Source organism: Callionymus lyra, chromosome 15 (genome assembly GCF_982586985.1).
Source record: "Callionymus lyra chromosome 15, fCalLyr1.hap1.1, whole genome shotgun sequence".
Taxonomy (NCBI): domain Eukaryota; kingdom Metazoa; phylum Chordata; class Actinopteri; order Syngnathiformes; family Callionymidae; genus Callionymus; species Callionymus lyra.
The window spans coordinates 15867223-15883610 of NC_141832.1; the positions used below are offsets into that span (position 1 = coordinate 15867223).

General features: G+C 37.7%; 1 protein-coding gene across 3 annotated transcripts in view; it reads right to left on the reverse strand.

Annotated features, from left to right (window-relative positions):
• The window catches only part of LOC148065100 (protein sidekick-2-like), a 190917-nt gene that overhangs the window by 28293 nt on the left and 146236 nt on the right, over positions 1–16388 (reverse strand). For all 3 annotated transcript variants that reach the window (XM_087808747.1, XM_087808745.1, XM_087808746.1), the window contains exons 20-37: positions 16289–16387; positions 15997–16188; positions 13975–14096; positions 13775–13884; positions 11652–11802; positions 9284–9521; positions 9095–9210; positions 8247–8436; positions 7533–7631; positions 6969–7163; positions 6493–6688; positions 6324–6427; positions 6168–6238; positions 4352–4487; positions 4218–4274; positions 3654–3755; positions 1553–1668; positions 1301–1487 (exon numbers count right to left, since the gene is read on the reverse strand). In XM_087808747.1, the coding sequence (XP_087664873.1) occupies positions 1301–1487; positions 1553–1668; positions 3654–3755; positions 4218–4274; positions 4352–4487; positions 6168–6238; positions 6324–6427; positions 6493–6688; positions 6969–7163; positions 7533–7631; positions 8247–8436; positions 9095–9210; positions 9284–9521; positions 11652–11802; positions 13775–13884; positions 13975–14096; positions 15997–16188; positions 16289–16387 (2481 nt within the window). The remainder of the gene's footprint in view (positions 1–1300; positions 1488–1552; positions 1669–3653; positions 3756–4217; positions 4275–4351; positions 4488–6167; positions 6239–6323; positions 6428–6492; positions 6689–6968; positions 7164–7532; positions 7632–8246; positions 8437–9094; positions 9211–9283; positions 9522–11651; positions 11803–13774; positions 13885–13974; positions 14097–15996; positions 16189–16288; position 16388) is intronic.

A 16388-nucleotide genomic window follows, 5' to 3' on the forward strand; every position in this document is an offset into this window, starting at 1 on the left:
ACATTTATGTTCTCGTATTTACCAAAATATCAGGTGTGATTCCATCGTTTGTGTATTTTAAAAAGCCTGTTTTTTTCTCAAGTCTACAAACTTTGTAATTAAAGAGGTAAAAAGTGACGGCAAGACCCTAAATTATCACGAAAATAACTTGTTCTTGTATCGTGCCCATAAAGCGTCGCTTGCTAAGTAAACGACGGAAGTAAATCTTAATGTTCTGACACTTTTCTTCATCAGGATATTACATTTTTTTAAGATAATTTGAGTCTCAAGATAGAGCTGACAAGGAGGTGTTGGGGGTGTTGGGGGGGGGGCAGCTTTAGATTAATGAGCCTCGGCTGCTGATGACCTTGTTGACGCTTTATCTTCCATCTTGCTCTTTTTTTTTTTTTTTTGTTCAGGATCACGACGTGTCTCGCAACAGCTTGATAGACCTGCACAATATTAGGTTAAGATCATGATTGGAAAGTTGATATTATAGTAAAAATTCAACTAGTTTTTTACAATTTGGAAGACGTGGCTTTATTTTTGTTTTTCCATCTCTTTAATTGGCGACCTTTAACGGTGATAGTTCGACCAATATTCACTCATTTTCTACTCACTCATGGCGACTTAGGGTTCGAGTTATTTTTCATAGTAATTGTGCAGTTGATATAGAAATCTGCAGCGAGAATTCTGAGCCGCTCTAGTAGAAGAACTCACATTTCTCCGATCCTTTTAAGCATGTATTTTATTGAGTATTGTCTTGATTTTTTAAGCGCTTTATGACCCTGGTCTAGAAAAGCGCTCTACAAATATTACTTACTTACTTTTTAAGAGGCAAAGACAAAAACGTATGTCCATGCTAATGTAGCGACCGGCGCTAACTCAAAAACATCCAAATATAATAACCCACGGTGCTCAACTGTGACGTCCATCTTGTATAGAAGCTTTGACATGAGAAATTGTTTGGAAAAAAAAGTGTATATTTTAAGTTTGCATGAAGCGAAAAAGGTCAAAGAAAAAATAGTTCCTAACAAATAATTTGTATTTAAAGTTAACACAATAATAACGAAAACACAAAAGAAAACAATCGTACACAACTCAATTAAAAAGAAAACCCGAAATATATGAGATTTAGAAATAGAAACACGTCAGAAACGGTGTTAATATTTGAATAAAATATGAAAACCATTAACTAAATATGAGATTACTACAAAATAATTGATGAGCCCTAATGCACCACTATCTGTGGGGATCTCTACGATATCCATCATAAGTACATAAAAACATAATTAGAAAAAACACTATTTGCTCCCATTACCTGCTTGCTGAGTGCGCCCTCTGGTGGGGAGGGATCGCGGTCCGTCTCCGGCGGCGTTGAAGGCCGCCACGCTGATCATGTAGGTGGTGTAACCCGTCAGGTTCTTCAGCTTCACCCCCAGCTCCGGCAGGAAGAGGGTCCGCAGACGCTCGGTCTCGTTCTGCAGTTGGAATTCCCAGAAATAGATCTGCGAACAGAAGGACGGTTCAGGATCGCAGGAATCTTGGGGAACGTTTGACGAGGAAAAAAAACCTTATAGCCTTGGATGTCTCCGTTCTGAGCGTCCAGGGGTGGAGGGTCCCACGTGACGTCCAGCTGTGTGGCGGTGGACGACTGGATCGCCACGTTTTGAGGCGGAGCGGTTGGTACTGAAGGAAGACGTGAGAATCGGAACATTATGACCACCTCACGGGAAAGCTTGAATGTCACGGGTTCGAAATTGAATCATCTCTGGGTTCTTGCAATGATGATGTTTGAATTTTGACCAGTCATGACACATTTAAAGGTTCCATGTTTAAAAATTGTTTTTAAAAATACCATGAGGAAAATTTGTCCAATATAAAAGATACAATTAAAGGAATACAACTATCGACTTCACACATGAACCCATGGAACAAAAGACAACAAAGAAACTGGAAAAAACTAAGAAATCATGGAAAAGTACTTGGAGGGATATTATATATATTTTATATCTATCATGGCTAACTAGATACTGAAAGTACTTTTTTTTTTAAGTTTCCAATAAGCGAAAACTGACAACATTCTCATATTCTCAAATTTTTTAAAAAACAAACTGCAGACGGTTGCACGAGGGCTGGAGACACTTCAGTTTTCACGACAATGCTACTCTACTGAAACACCAGAAACACATGCACCGTTTTCTCGCCATATCGCGGTTCCGTTCTGTGCTGTTTCTGTTTCGCAGATATTTTTCTTTTACATACAGTACTAAATATAGAAAACAAATATTTATGTCTGCGATTATATATGTCTTTATTCTACGATATTATTGGTCAAAGTTTCTTCGTACACTGTTTACAAAAATTTTGGTACCAATTTTTAATATTGATTCCTGAATACTTTTGCTATTAAAGATAGTCTAGACTTTTTTCTTTTCATTCAATGATTTAGATTTATTTTATTTTTTTAAGCCTCCACTAAATGTTTGGTACAGAAGAAAACGACTTAATAGACGAGGGTGGGGAGGCAGCACGATCAGAGGAGCTGTAATATATTTTATACTACAGATTTTATATTACAAATAATAAAAAAAACGTTTAGGAAAGGTTTATAAAGAGTTCCAGGAGGGATGATGAGTCCTCAACTTGTATTTGTGGAAAATTAAACTGTTGCAATTTCGCGGATTTCGTTGATTGCAAGGGTTTTCAGAAGGTAACTCGATAAATAAATGTTCAGTAGAGATAAAAAAGGTTCTATTAAAAAACTGTACCTGTTTGTTCTCACATCAATGAGTTATTTTATTTGGCTGTAAATACTGGTCATAACGACAAATGTGGCCGTAACTATGCTAAATAGTGACCCCTAGTGGCGGGCCGCATGTTTGAGATCCTTACTGTACTAGCTCAGACCTCGGAAAAGTATGGCCCATGGGCCACATGTGGCCTTTTGACTGTATTTATGTGGCCTTCATGAGGTCACAGGTTCATTTTTATTTTGTATCTATTTCTATTATTTATTACTAGTCAAAAGATGATTTTTGTTTTAGGGATTTTGCCATTTTTTTTTAGTATTTATTGCCCCTGAGAAAGGAGTTAATGTAAATATAATAACTATTTGAAGGAATACCAGATGTATTTCGTTTTTTTTATATTTATTTCCTATTGTTTACTTATCTTCTCATTTATATTTTTGCATGATCATATCTTCTTTTTGTGTGTGTTGTGTCCTCTTAATTCCTTATAGATACACATGTTTAATGTTTTTCTACCCGTTATTGTATAAGTGCAAGAGTGTATAACTATAATTGAGCAGGACATAAAAATAAATAAATACATTTTATGGGGAAAAAAACGTTTTTATTTGAGATTACATTTTTCCAAAAGTAATATAAAATTCAATAATAATCTAAGCATATTTAGATTCATTTTATTACTTGATTTTATACTTTTCCCTCCTTTTTTTTTGCGCTTGACGGCCCCTAACAACAGCTTCTATTAAATGTGGCCCCTGACACTGGCACTTTGAAATGTAAAGGTCGACCAGATGAAGGTCGATCGACCCTCCGGTTTTATAGATCACTATCCAATAAGAGTGGGAGGTCGGGGGGGGATAATCCACGTAGCAAAATTTCCTAGAAACCCCAATTAAAAAAAGCCGGATCATTGGAACCCACCTGCTTCTCCCACAAAGACTTCCTGCGGAGCACTACTGGGACCCTCTCCCACCGCATTGTACACACTGAGCCGGATCTCGTAGCGCTTGTGTTTGCTCAGGTCTGCACGGGAGAGGGAAATAAACAACATCATTATATCACAAGATTAAAGATAAAAGGCCGTCCTAAAAAAAAAAAAAAAGAAACTGGAAAAAAAACAAGGATTTAACTCAAGAGAGACACTGTCATGGTGATGCCCGGTGGCAAGGCAATATCACATACTGAACAAAAAAATGGCAGTCGGCTGGAATTATAGGCAGATGAAAGGATGTTTTTTTTTTTTCTTCTTGGGTAGATTTGTCCGTGATTAAAAAAGAGACAGAGAGAAATAACGACAGGGCAGCTCGGGGAGGATTAAAGATATGTACATATGGACGAGCCTCCTTAGAGGATACCAACGTGTGGGAAGATCCTGGAATCTTTTCATTTTTACTTCTAAACAAAAAGTTGCAAATGAGCAGAAAAAAAGATTAGGCGGAAATATTATGAAAAAAAAAGAAAAAAGGAGGATTTTCAAAAACTTACTGTCCAGTTCATGCTGGGTGAGCGAGGATTGGCTCAAGTTCCTGATGCTGTACGGAGCTTCAGGAGAGAGAGAGAGAGCGTCAGATCCGTGGGTTGTAAACAGACGGATGGCGGCGGTCCAAGGCTCGGCTCACCTGTGAGGTCGGCCCAGGTGTTGGACGGACTGTTCACCGTGTGGGCGCTGAAAGTGCGAACGCGGTCGTAGTTCAGCTCCCGGTATCTGACCCTGAATCCCAGCAGGACGCCGTTGATGTGTTCTTCAGACGGAGGCTAGAAAAATAGATTTTTTTCTCATCTCTGGTTTGTTTTGATACTGAATATATTATTGGAAAATATTATGATGAAGAAAAGAATCACTGTGTAAAATAAGGGATGTATTCATGAAGCTTTAGTGAAACAGTGTCATGTTGTTTAGAGGTCAGTAGGTGGCGCCGTCGGTTTAAAAATGATTTGATGTTTCATTGGAACAGTTGTTCAAAACAAAGGAAAATAGTGCCGCCATCTAGTGGACTCTGACAATAATGACACTGTTTCATGAAGCTTCATTAGAACATCACAACTCAAAGTACAGTAAAATAAACACAATTAATATATGTGTATTTATTAAGCAACACACAGGAAATACATATTTTTCAGCCAATTATTTGTTCAATATTCATAAAGAATAATCAATACCACAATAATTTCAAGGATTTAAAAAAAAAAAACATTATCATTCTATTCACTTGGAATGGAGCAAAATATGTCAAGTAAGAGAGGAATATAAAAACACAAACGCTCATAATAATACATAATACGTCCTCTACTACTTCTAATCCTTCAATTAATATTAATAATATATTTTAAATCTTCATTAACCTCTTTTTCAGATAGTACTTCAGTAGTGTGTGCTCTTGTACTACTGTTTAGTGTTGTTGATATATTTATAATTACTTTATTTATTATTGAGTTAATTTTATGCTTCATTTAATTATCATTATATTATATTTTATAATTATTTATTTACTTGATTTTAGTTTTTATTTAAATTATTGTTTTATTATAATTGTATTACTTTTTTCCAAGTATTAGTATTACTTTTTTCTTAGAATTATTAAGTATATAAATCAATCAACCAATCAATCAATCAATGCTAGTGATGGTCTGATGAAGCTTCATGAAGCAGTGTCATTATTTTAAGAGTCCACTAGATGGCGGTCTCTGCACTGTTTTCCTTTGTTTCCACAACTGTTTCAATGAAACATCAGATCCTTTTTAAACTGATGGCGCCACCTACTGACCTCTAAACAACATGACACTGTTTCATGAAGCTTCATCAACCCATCACTACAACGTCAGATAGCTGAGGGAAAGAATCCGTCTAAAAATATGTTATAATGGAAAAAAACAACAACAAAATACACAAATAAAAACACAAATACAAGAAAATAAAAAAGTGTACATTGGTTTATATTCAAAAGGCATAATTTATGAGGCTTTTTAGTAGAAAGACTGTTTATAATAATGTACGGCTTACAAACATCTTAAGACGTTTCTATTTGTTCAGGCTTTTCCTTGATTTTCTGGAACTCCTGTTGTTCTCAGTATTATCTTGATCTTTAAAGTATGTACTTTTTTGGGTATTGTTTTGATTGTTTAAGCGCTTTGTGACCCTGGTCTCGAAAAGCGCTATACAAATAAATATTACTTACTTACTTACAATGAAGTATTAAGACTTTAAAGTGAAGCTTCTTTCAAGATGTTATTCTATAAAAGATGTGAATAAACTGAATAAAATGTTTTTTTTGTGACGACATTAGACGTCGTCGACTTACAGCTCTGACCTCTTTCTTTCCGACGAACACTTTCTAAAGCGTATTCATCTGGTAAGTCTTGCAGGTAAATCTCAACAACCTATGAATAAACAAGACCTTGATTCATTTATGAATCCCAGTTGCTCGCGCCTCCTACCTGCCAGCGGACCAGCACAGATGTCGTCGTGTGCGGCGTCACGGAGAGAATAGTCGGGGCTTTGTCTGGCGCTGGGAAAATAAAAACACGTATGTCGGCGACATTAATAACACACCGAAGAGGTTTTTCTCGACCTACATCCGTGTGACTTCTTACCGTCCTGTAGCGTCGTGATGGCCTCGCTCTGCTGGCTGTACTCGCTGTCTCCGATGTCGTTGGTGGCTTTGACGCGGAACTGGTACGACGTGTACGGCTTTAATCTGCGGCAAAAAACAGGGTTTAAGTCACGGAGCTTTGTTTGTCAGGAGGATCTACTTTATTTAACCTGTCCACGGCGTAGGTCTCGTGGCGGACGGACGCCGAGTGGACGGTCCAGTTGCTGTCCGGGAGCTCCCGGTACTGGACCGTGTAGTAACGCACCGGCGACAGCCCGTCGCTGCCCGGTTCCCATGACAACAGCACCCTCCGAGCCCGGACCTCCTCCTGAGGAACCACCGGGCGGCTGGTCGGCTGAGGTCGAGCTGCGGCGGATGATCACGTCGATTAAAAATCCAATGGATTTTAAGATCATGGCGCTATTAGTGTACGTTTTGTATGGGATCAATACTTATGATTAGACGCTTCGCGGGATGTTTTAATACATTTACGGAGGCGGCGAAAATCATTTCATACATGAGCGAGCCGAGAAAATACAGGACGCTAAAGCAACACATCATTTTTGAATTAGGCAAAGTTTAATAATCGCTCAGCTTCAGGGCGCAAAAACTTTTAGATTAACGGAAAAGAAGAGGTTTGTCTTGCCTCGTTTTTCGGTGGTCACCACCAAGGCCTCGGCCGCCTCCCCCCATCCCTTCCGGGTCTGAGCCGTGAGGCGGAAGACGTAGACCGTCTCGGGTTTCAGTCCGGCCGCCGTGTACTGGCGGGCGCTCGGGCTCAGGACCTCGACCGTGGCGGCGTTGTTGGACGAGGAGTTTCTCCTGAAGGTGATCTGGTAGGCTGTGGAGACACGAGTCGGTTGATGAGTCAATAGTGTGGATCCAGGGATGCAAACTCGATCGGACGAGGGGCCAAAATCTTTTGGCGGTCCAAGTCGTGGTCTGGAAATGTACATTTACCAAACAGGAAGTAGATCTTGAGCTACATCCTTTTCTATTTTTGAGGCTCAATCTATCATAAATATGATCTTCCTACTTCACTAAACAAACTCCAGTTTTACTAGTATATTTGAACATGAACATGAACATTGATCTACGTTGGATTCCAGCCAATCATCCGGAGGGCCACATAAAATGACTTGGCAGGGTTACATTTGGCCCCCAGGGGCCTTGACTTTGAATCATGCGGTGTAGAAGAAATACACGATACCCAGGATGATGCCATTGGGTTGAGCGGGCGGCTGCCAAATGAGCCTGACCGAGGTCGTTCGGACTTCAGGAAACAGGATCCCAACCGGAGGGCCCGGTACTGAAAAAAAAAGTAAGTATTCATGAAAAAATGTCAACATCTCTCAACAACGTACAAAAAAAAATCTGTACTTCTTATTAGAGGTGTGTATTAGTAAGAATCTTGCGATTTCACGATTTGTATCACGTAACAGGGGCAACAATACGATATATTGTGATACTGTCGTAACGAGTATATATTTGTAGTATTGTCGAGTACTTGACTCTGGTGTTGCAGAATTTACAGACCACATGACTCTTGACGAAGTCGTAACTGCTTTGATTTGTTTTGAAACCAAAATATGTCCAAACATCAGCTTTAAAAGCTGCTCGAGTAGACTGTATCCTCTCGTCCTCAGTCGTCACTGGGATTTCATTGTTCCTTAAGCTGCGGAGGATGTAATGAATGCTGCCATCTAGCGACCAGAAGTTCAATTGCAACACAAAAATTAACAAATGCTGTGAATAGTTGCATTTTAATTATATATATATATATATATATATAACGGTTTATCGAGATATAAACCATCAAAATCAAAACTTCATGTTATATATTGAATATACGTTATTTAGCTGTATAAACATTTTTATATATTTTAAAACTATTAAACTAAAACAACGACTTCGTCAACCCTACCGTCATCCAGAGTCCTTTCCAAAATGGCCGTCCGGCTTCCTCGTCCGTCTCCGATACGCGTGAAAGCCAAGACTCGGATCTCGTAGAGGACGTACTTGCCGAGGTCGCTCAGCTGGACGCTGTGACTGGTGTTGCCTTCCACGGTCCAGAAGTCGGGAGCGGTGTCCGAATCCTTCTCTTTATAAACAACCTAAGGAAAAGCAAGTAAATGAAAGTTGTTGTTTTTTCCGGACGCCCGAAAACCAATGTGTTTGCGGTATCCCTTGTGTTAGTTTTGGCGAGCAAGGTGAACAACCTCCATCACTGTGGATGTATTTACGGAAGCCAGGGAGGTCGTTCACCTTGACCAAGAGACAACACATGGGATACCACAAACACATTTGTTTATTTTGGACTCCGGGTCACCCTGACCCAGATACAACACAAGGATATTAAATGTAAAGTGGCAGCCAAGTAGTTTTTCTTAACTGGAATGATGTCTTTATATGACATTTCTTTTTAAAATTCTGATATTATTTGTGCAAATACTTAAAGTTTTATTGTTTACTGTCTAATTAACGTCCAAATGATTTATATTATAACTGTTTATCTCACTAACTAGCCTGAAATATACAATAATTATTCAAAAATATCCAAACTAAATCTCAAAACTGGTGCATTCCCCTTAAGTAATTATACTTAATATTAGTTACTTAAATCAGTTAAAGGATGTTGATTAATTATGTAGGAAAATTTCCAGTTTATTCTGTTTATTGTTGTTGTTTTTTTTTTTTTTAGATCTAATGCTGTGTCGGATCTTATTGGAATTCAAGGTTCGTCCAAACAAACTCCCTCACACGACCTCTGACCTTGTATCCCAGGATCAGTCCGTTGCGATCCGCCTCGGGGACCTCCCCCCATCGAACCAGGATCCTGCTGGAAGTGGTGGCGAAGGCGGAGACGTTGGTGGGTCCGCTGGAGGGCACTGAGAGAAGAAGGTAAATACTTTATCTCGTGGACATGATTCATTTATGAAAAAAAGTCTCTCCGTCTCTCACCGGACTCCCGGGTTCTGCCGTGGACCGGCGGGCTCCAGGGCCCGGAGCCGATGCCGTTGATGGCCTGAACTCTGACCTCGTACTCCGTCCACTCCTCCAGGTCTTCGATGGTGAACTCCCGCTCCAGGCGGTCCATGATGACGTGCGACAGGACCCCGCCCCTCGACCCGGCTTTGGAGTACTGGATCCGGTAGCCCACCAGGTCGGGGTTCCCGTTGTACTCCCACTCCGGCAGAGGCTGTCGAAGACTGTGTTTACTGTCGTGACTCAGTGAAGTGAGATCAATAAAAGTGAGATAATAAAAGTGTGTGGGACGGAGCAATTAGGCTGAGAGCAGCTTCAGAGCACAGAGATTTTTCTCAAGAGTATCTTACGGACGAGGGCTAACTGTTGAGAGCTACACGCTTTATCTATTTCTATTAAACCGTTTAGTTTTGTAACACTAGTTGTATTTCTTACGGAGAGCAGGAGGGAATTTGTGTCTGGTTAGCTTGAGGTTTCTGCTTTGAAAATGCACTTTTCTTTATCTTTTAATTTAAATTGTGATAAATACATCGAAATATAATATTTTTTAACAATTTAATATGTTTTATACAACATACAATTACGTCATATTATACAATTATTTAACCCTTGTGTTATCTCCGGGGTCAAGGCGACCCGAGGGCCTGAAAACAAATGTGTTTGCGGTATCCCTTGTGTTGTCCCTAGAACAAAAAGATGAACAAACAGTTTTGTGATTTGTTTTCAGGCCTATGGGTCACTTTGACCCTGAGATAACTCAACGGTTAACACATTTGTTTTGTGATTATTTTTTTTAATTTGAATTTTATTTTATAAAGTCCATCAAGGATACCTATAGTCCCTCGATATCTTTGCTATACCTTTAACTTAAAATTATATTATTTAACATTTACTATATTACAATGACACTTAAAGCTTAAAAAATGAATATCGTTAAAATTATAAATATGCACTATTGAATTAATCAAAATGTGACCAATAAATATAAAATGTTAAGTAATTTATTATTTATAATTATAATATAAAATAATTGTTTTGCTTTTGTTTTTTCAAAAATGTATTTATTTATTTATTTTTACATCATCTTAATTCACTTTATTTAAAATATATTACGAGACAATAGTTTGAAAAATATCATAAATATTATTAATAAAACATTTGATTGTGTCAGTTTTCAGGAGCAAAGGATGCTTTTGCGAGGCTTTGGTTTTCTATTATCGCCAGCATTAAATAAAAGTGCCATTTTTTTTACTATTTATTAGGAATACAAATCTGGGAATACGTATCACGATACACGGATAGCGATAAAGTATATTGCAATATATTGCAATACTGTAGGAACAAGCATATATTTGTAGTATTGTTTAGTCGACTGTATCCTCTCGTCCTCAGTCATTGCCTGGAGTTCAGAGGATTGTAATTTTCATTTAGCTGTGGTAGAAGTCAGGACCGCTGCCATCTAGTGGCCGAAGGTCTAATTGCAACAAAAACATGAAATAAACAGTCAATATTTGAATGTTAATTGTAAATAAAAAAAGGGAATTATTTTATTCTATACACACTTTATTGAACTGAAAAAATAAATAAATATATACAGTATCAATACTACACTAAACACCAACCACTATTTCTACCTGTTGCAATGGATAAATAAATTATACGAACATACTTTAACGACTTTTTACATTGACACCAGTAAAAAGACTTTTAAAAACTTTTTTTTCAGGTACCAGCATTGTAATAACTAGTAAAAATTGATGAGTTGTTTCACTGGAAAATTAGTATGTTTTATAGATACTTTACGTTGAACACAGGCAGGGGATGTCAGCGTGATGAATTCCACAAATTTATTTGCCTCCATAATTCCAAGACGGATACACCTACTGTGGTCGCATCAATGCACAAGTTAATTTTCTCAGAATTATTACGCTCATGAATCAGGCGGAGGGGGTTGTTGTCGGCGTCGCTGCCTGAGCCGGCCCCTCCACACATTTTAAAGCTACACCTGCGTTTACCGGCGTTTGAAAAAAAATAAAAATAAAAATGACCCGGATCATTAAGGTGAGTCTGAGTCACAGCGCTTTTTTTTTTCTGGGATTATCTAGGCTTTTTATTTGCTCACAAACCCTGTTTATGGCAGAAGGCGAAAAGTTCACGCAGATTTTCATCCATACTCATACATACCCATCTGTGTTTTTTAAATAGTGTTAAGTCAGCGCAGACTGCTTTAGGTTATTGCATTCTCTATATTTATTTATTCTCAAAGTCAAACTAACAACGTAACAATTGAATTTAACGCTTTAATTACGAGCGTAAAATGGATTATTTTCGACCGGTTTCTTACCACCCAGCGGAGCCACAGACTGGTCTCACTGGCCGTTCGCAGGGTCACGTTGGCGGGGGAGATGTCTGGAGGCGCCTGCAGGGTCTGGATCTTCCTGGAGGGCTGACTGGGGGGACTGGTGCCCACTATGTTGACCTGTCTCATCCGCAGCCTGGAAACAAAAATAAACAAGTCGCTCCTGTGATTTAAGCATGATTTCACGCTGCAAGAACAGAAAATAAAGTCAATATGAAAGAAGTAGTAGTTCTCCCTAAATTCAAATTTTTAAGAGTAATCGATTCCTTATTGGAGTTGGATGCTAAAATATTTTTTGATGCTAATGTAGCAACTAGCGCTCAGTTGTCCTCTACTTTGTCCAAAAAGACACTTAAAAATGGAAAAAATAAAATAAACATGTCTATATATATATATATATATACAGTATATATATTTTAATATTGTTTGTAGCAGAAGCTAAAATGCTAACATGCTACCCAGACAGGTGAATATGCATATTAGCATGTTAGCCTTTTAGCTTCTGCTAAAAACTAGCTTAAAATATAGAGTTATTTAATTTTTTTCTGGGATAATTTCTCATGTCGAGGCTTCAAAACAAGAGAGACATTACAGACGAGCAGCATGAAGGAATTTAGATTTTTAAGTTTATCTTTTTAGACGAAATTACATGAAAATTGACTCAAATTTTATTCTTGCCAATAAACTCCCAATAAACAGTATAAAAGGCATATTTTTGTATTGATCTCAGCAGTATTAATATAATAATAAATTAATACAATATGGTTTGTGATCTTTACTAAATCTCTTTTTAGTTTATATCCATTTGTGTCAAAATGCACAGGTCAAAAATCCTTCTGTAGGTTGAGTGCAGAAATAATATCATGTTATAAACAACTTAAACAAACAATCAATAAAGTTTTACCTTACCTTAAACAACAAGGGTAATAATGGCGATAATAGAGGACAATCAAGGCTTTTTTCCCCCATTTTTTTTAAACCTTGTGTGTCATTGTATCCTAATAGATGTTGATTTAATAGTAGACTTATTCAATATTAAATTATAGCGGCGGCAAAAGTTTTCGGTAATAGGTAACTAAAGGGTAACCTTGATGGAGGTTTTTTAAATATGATATTGCTGTTTTTCTGTCAATCGAGAAACATATTTAATTAACTTCTAACAAAATACTTCTTGAATAATAATTGCTATGTATCTTTGTTTAAATTCAGTGATTTAAAATAAATATACCGGTCAAATATCGTTTTTTCTTTTTGAATGTGTGTACGACAAAAATGTATCAAATAGTATTACGATGTTACACAATTGTATAATAATTAAACTTAATTCATTATTTAAAATTGTATCTTCATATTTATTGGTCACATTTTGATTTATTGTCCAGATTTATAATATTGATAGGGGTGTTAGACAATATCATTATGGCAATACATCATGATATTCTTTTCTATGATACTGTATCGAAAATGCATTTTTTGTAGTTCAATAACGTGCGTAACCTTTTTTTTTACAAGTACCATTTTTCTGTTGCAATTAAACTAGATAGCAGCATACATTAAGTCCTTCGTGGCTAAATGAACAGTAAAAACCCGCAACATCATTGCGACAACTGAGGACGAGAGGATACACTAGACTCCAGCAGCTTTTAAAGCAGATGTTTTGACATATTTTGGTTTCAAAATAAATGAAAGCAGTTACAACTTCGTCAAGAGTCATGTGGTCTGTAAATTCTGCAACACCAGAGTCAAGTACTCAGACAATACTACAAATATATCCTTGTTACTACAGTATCACAATATATCGTATCGTGATATGTATCCTATCGACAGATTCTTGACAATAGTAGATGTTGATTTAATAGTAAAATAATTGACTTTTAAATTAAACTTATAGCAAAAGGTATCAAGGTAAAAGGTAACTATATATTACCTTGACGGGGGTTTTTAAGTATATTTTTGCTGTTTTTGTGTCAATAAATAAACATACAAGTCTAAAAAGGAACAGATTACTCTGAAAAATAACCCTAACCTTTAATCGACATGAGGTAGGAAATGAGTGGGTGGACTATGACCTTAATGGGGAATCATATGGTTTATGAGTGTGTGCTCACCTGTAAAAAGTGTAAGGATTCAGATCCAGAACCTCCATTGATCTCACGTCTGGTTCATTAACCAGCTGATGAACCGTCAGCCACTCTTCGTTCTCTCCGATTATACCGATCTGCAGTCCACAAAAACATCATCATCATCATCATCATCATCACATCCACTCTCACTAGAACTAAAAACGAGTTGATCCCGGGCGTCTCACCTGAGCTTCCACCAGCCAGCGGGAGATGGACGTCTTCCCGTCGTAGCCGGGCTTGAACTGCAGGTTGACCGAGCGAGGTCCGATGTTGGAGATGGCTAGATTGGTCGGCGGTCCCGGCAGCTCTGTGAGAGACGGCGGACGACGGTGATTAGACGGAAAATTGAAAAAGGAGATCGCTCCTGAATTCGAGAGGAGCCGACGAGAAATGTGATGACTCAGGCCCGGTTAAAACAAAAAAAAAAAAACAACCTGTAACAGTTCCCGAGCTCCACTACAGCCCAAACATGACCCAAATAGAGAAAAAAAAAAAGATGGATTTAATGAGGTTCAGGAGTTGGCAGCGAGGATCCATTAAGCTTCCATCTTGAAAGAACTGATTCACATAATGACCCCAGAGATGAATCTTGTGATGATTATTCTTGTTTTTTTCTCCACTACTTCCTTGTCTCCGTCTTCAACATCATGTGTGGACCAGAACTTTTCATCATCCTTGCCAAGTGTTTCAGAATCATTCAATACTTAATTTCCATGTAACCCCACGTTGTGTATTCGCTCAGGTCATGCATCCAACACCTTTGACTCGAGTCAATAAATCAGCTCCGTCTTTATAAAACATGCCATTCTGGAGCGTGTCCCAGCTACATAGGGGTTAAGGCAGGGGGTCGACAGGTCATGATAGGGTAACAGGACAATTTAGTACCAGTGTGAAGGTTTTAGAATTTTGAGAGGAAACTGGAATAACAGTTTTATTAAATGTTTTATGTTGTATAAGGTGAATGGATAGAAGTGATGGTCTGATGAAGCTTCATGAAACAGTGTCATGTTGTTTAGAGGTCAGTAGGTGGCGCCATCAGTTTAAAAATGATGCGATGTTTCATTAGAACAGTTGTTAAAAACAAAGGAAAATAGTGCAGACACCGCCATCTAGTGGACTCTGAAAATAATGACACTGCTTCATGAAGCTTTATCACTTGTTGAGTGTAATACAATTAATGAACATGTGATTTTGTTTTTATATATATATATAATATTGAACTGTTTAATATTAATTCATTCAATGAAATACAATCTATTGTTATACTTCAAAACAACTGTTGCTATACTAATGCATGTAAGCTTAGCATCAATTCAACTATAGTAGGACATTGGAGACGGCAGCGTAAAGAACTGACCCAAAGTGAAAAAAGTTAAATCTTCAAGAGTAAATAAGATAGAAACAGTTAGGTTGTTCATTAAAAGTATGAACCTATATAGGTTCAGACATTTTTACCTTTTTTTATTTAGTTGTTGTGACCTATTATTGTCTGGTTAATATGATACTAGTACCATTTCCATCTTTAAATGTGAATTGAGTTGAATATTTATTAAATTGCGTTTACTTACGTTTACTTCTAGTTACTATACAAATGCACGTAAGCTTTTATGCTGTTTGTTTTCATCTGTTCTCTTTATCTTGCCGTGTTACTGTCGTGGTACAGGTCATTTCCGAAAAAAACACATTTACTAAATTGATAAGATCGGTGGGAACTATATAGGTGCAAATAAATAAATATTTACATACACATGGTGTTACAATCAATTTCAGCAAAAAAATAAATAAAACCAGTAATTAAAATTGTGACCTATTAAATATTTTTTTCTTTTTTTAATTTAGTTGCTGCCGCTAATAGTCAGATACATTCTGGTTAATATGATACTCGTACAATTTCCATCTTTAAATATAAATATGTATAATATTTTTTCAATTATATTTATTTCTATATTCCAAAATAACAGTTACTATACAAATGCACGTAAGCTTGTCAACGATTCATCTGTACTTTGGAGACGGCAGCGTAAAGAATGGACTCAAAGTGAAAAGAAAGATAAAGATAAAGGCAGATATTCTGTTGTGATATTCTGTTAGTTTTTTTTTCCTTTTTTTTCTTGCCGTGTTACTGTCGTGTTACAAGTCATTTAAAAGAAAAACATTTATTTGCGGCTTGCAGGTGTAGTGCGGTTATTATGATTCTGGACTCTCACCTGGCGGGACCCCCGAGGAGATGGTGGAGGAGGAGAGTTGACCCTGGCCTTTGGAAGTCATCGCTGCCACCTGTATGGTGTAGGTCGTGAGCGCGGTGAGCCCCGTCACTTTGTACTCCTGGGTCAGGTTGGGCAAATAATGGGTCACCCGGGTATTGGTCCTGTTAAATTCCTCCCATGAAATACGATAGCCTGGGAGGAGGTGACACGTTTCCAAATAGCCGAAGCGTTACACGTTTGCTCCCAGTTAATGCAACGAGGAGTAATGTCGGCGTCGGCTGTAAAAAATCACCTGTCAGAAGACCGTTTTTCTCCTGCGGCTCCTTCCAGCTGACTTTCAGCGAGGTGTCCAGGATGTCAGTGAAACTGAGGTGTCCCACCGCGCCGGGGGC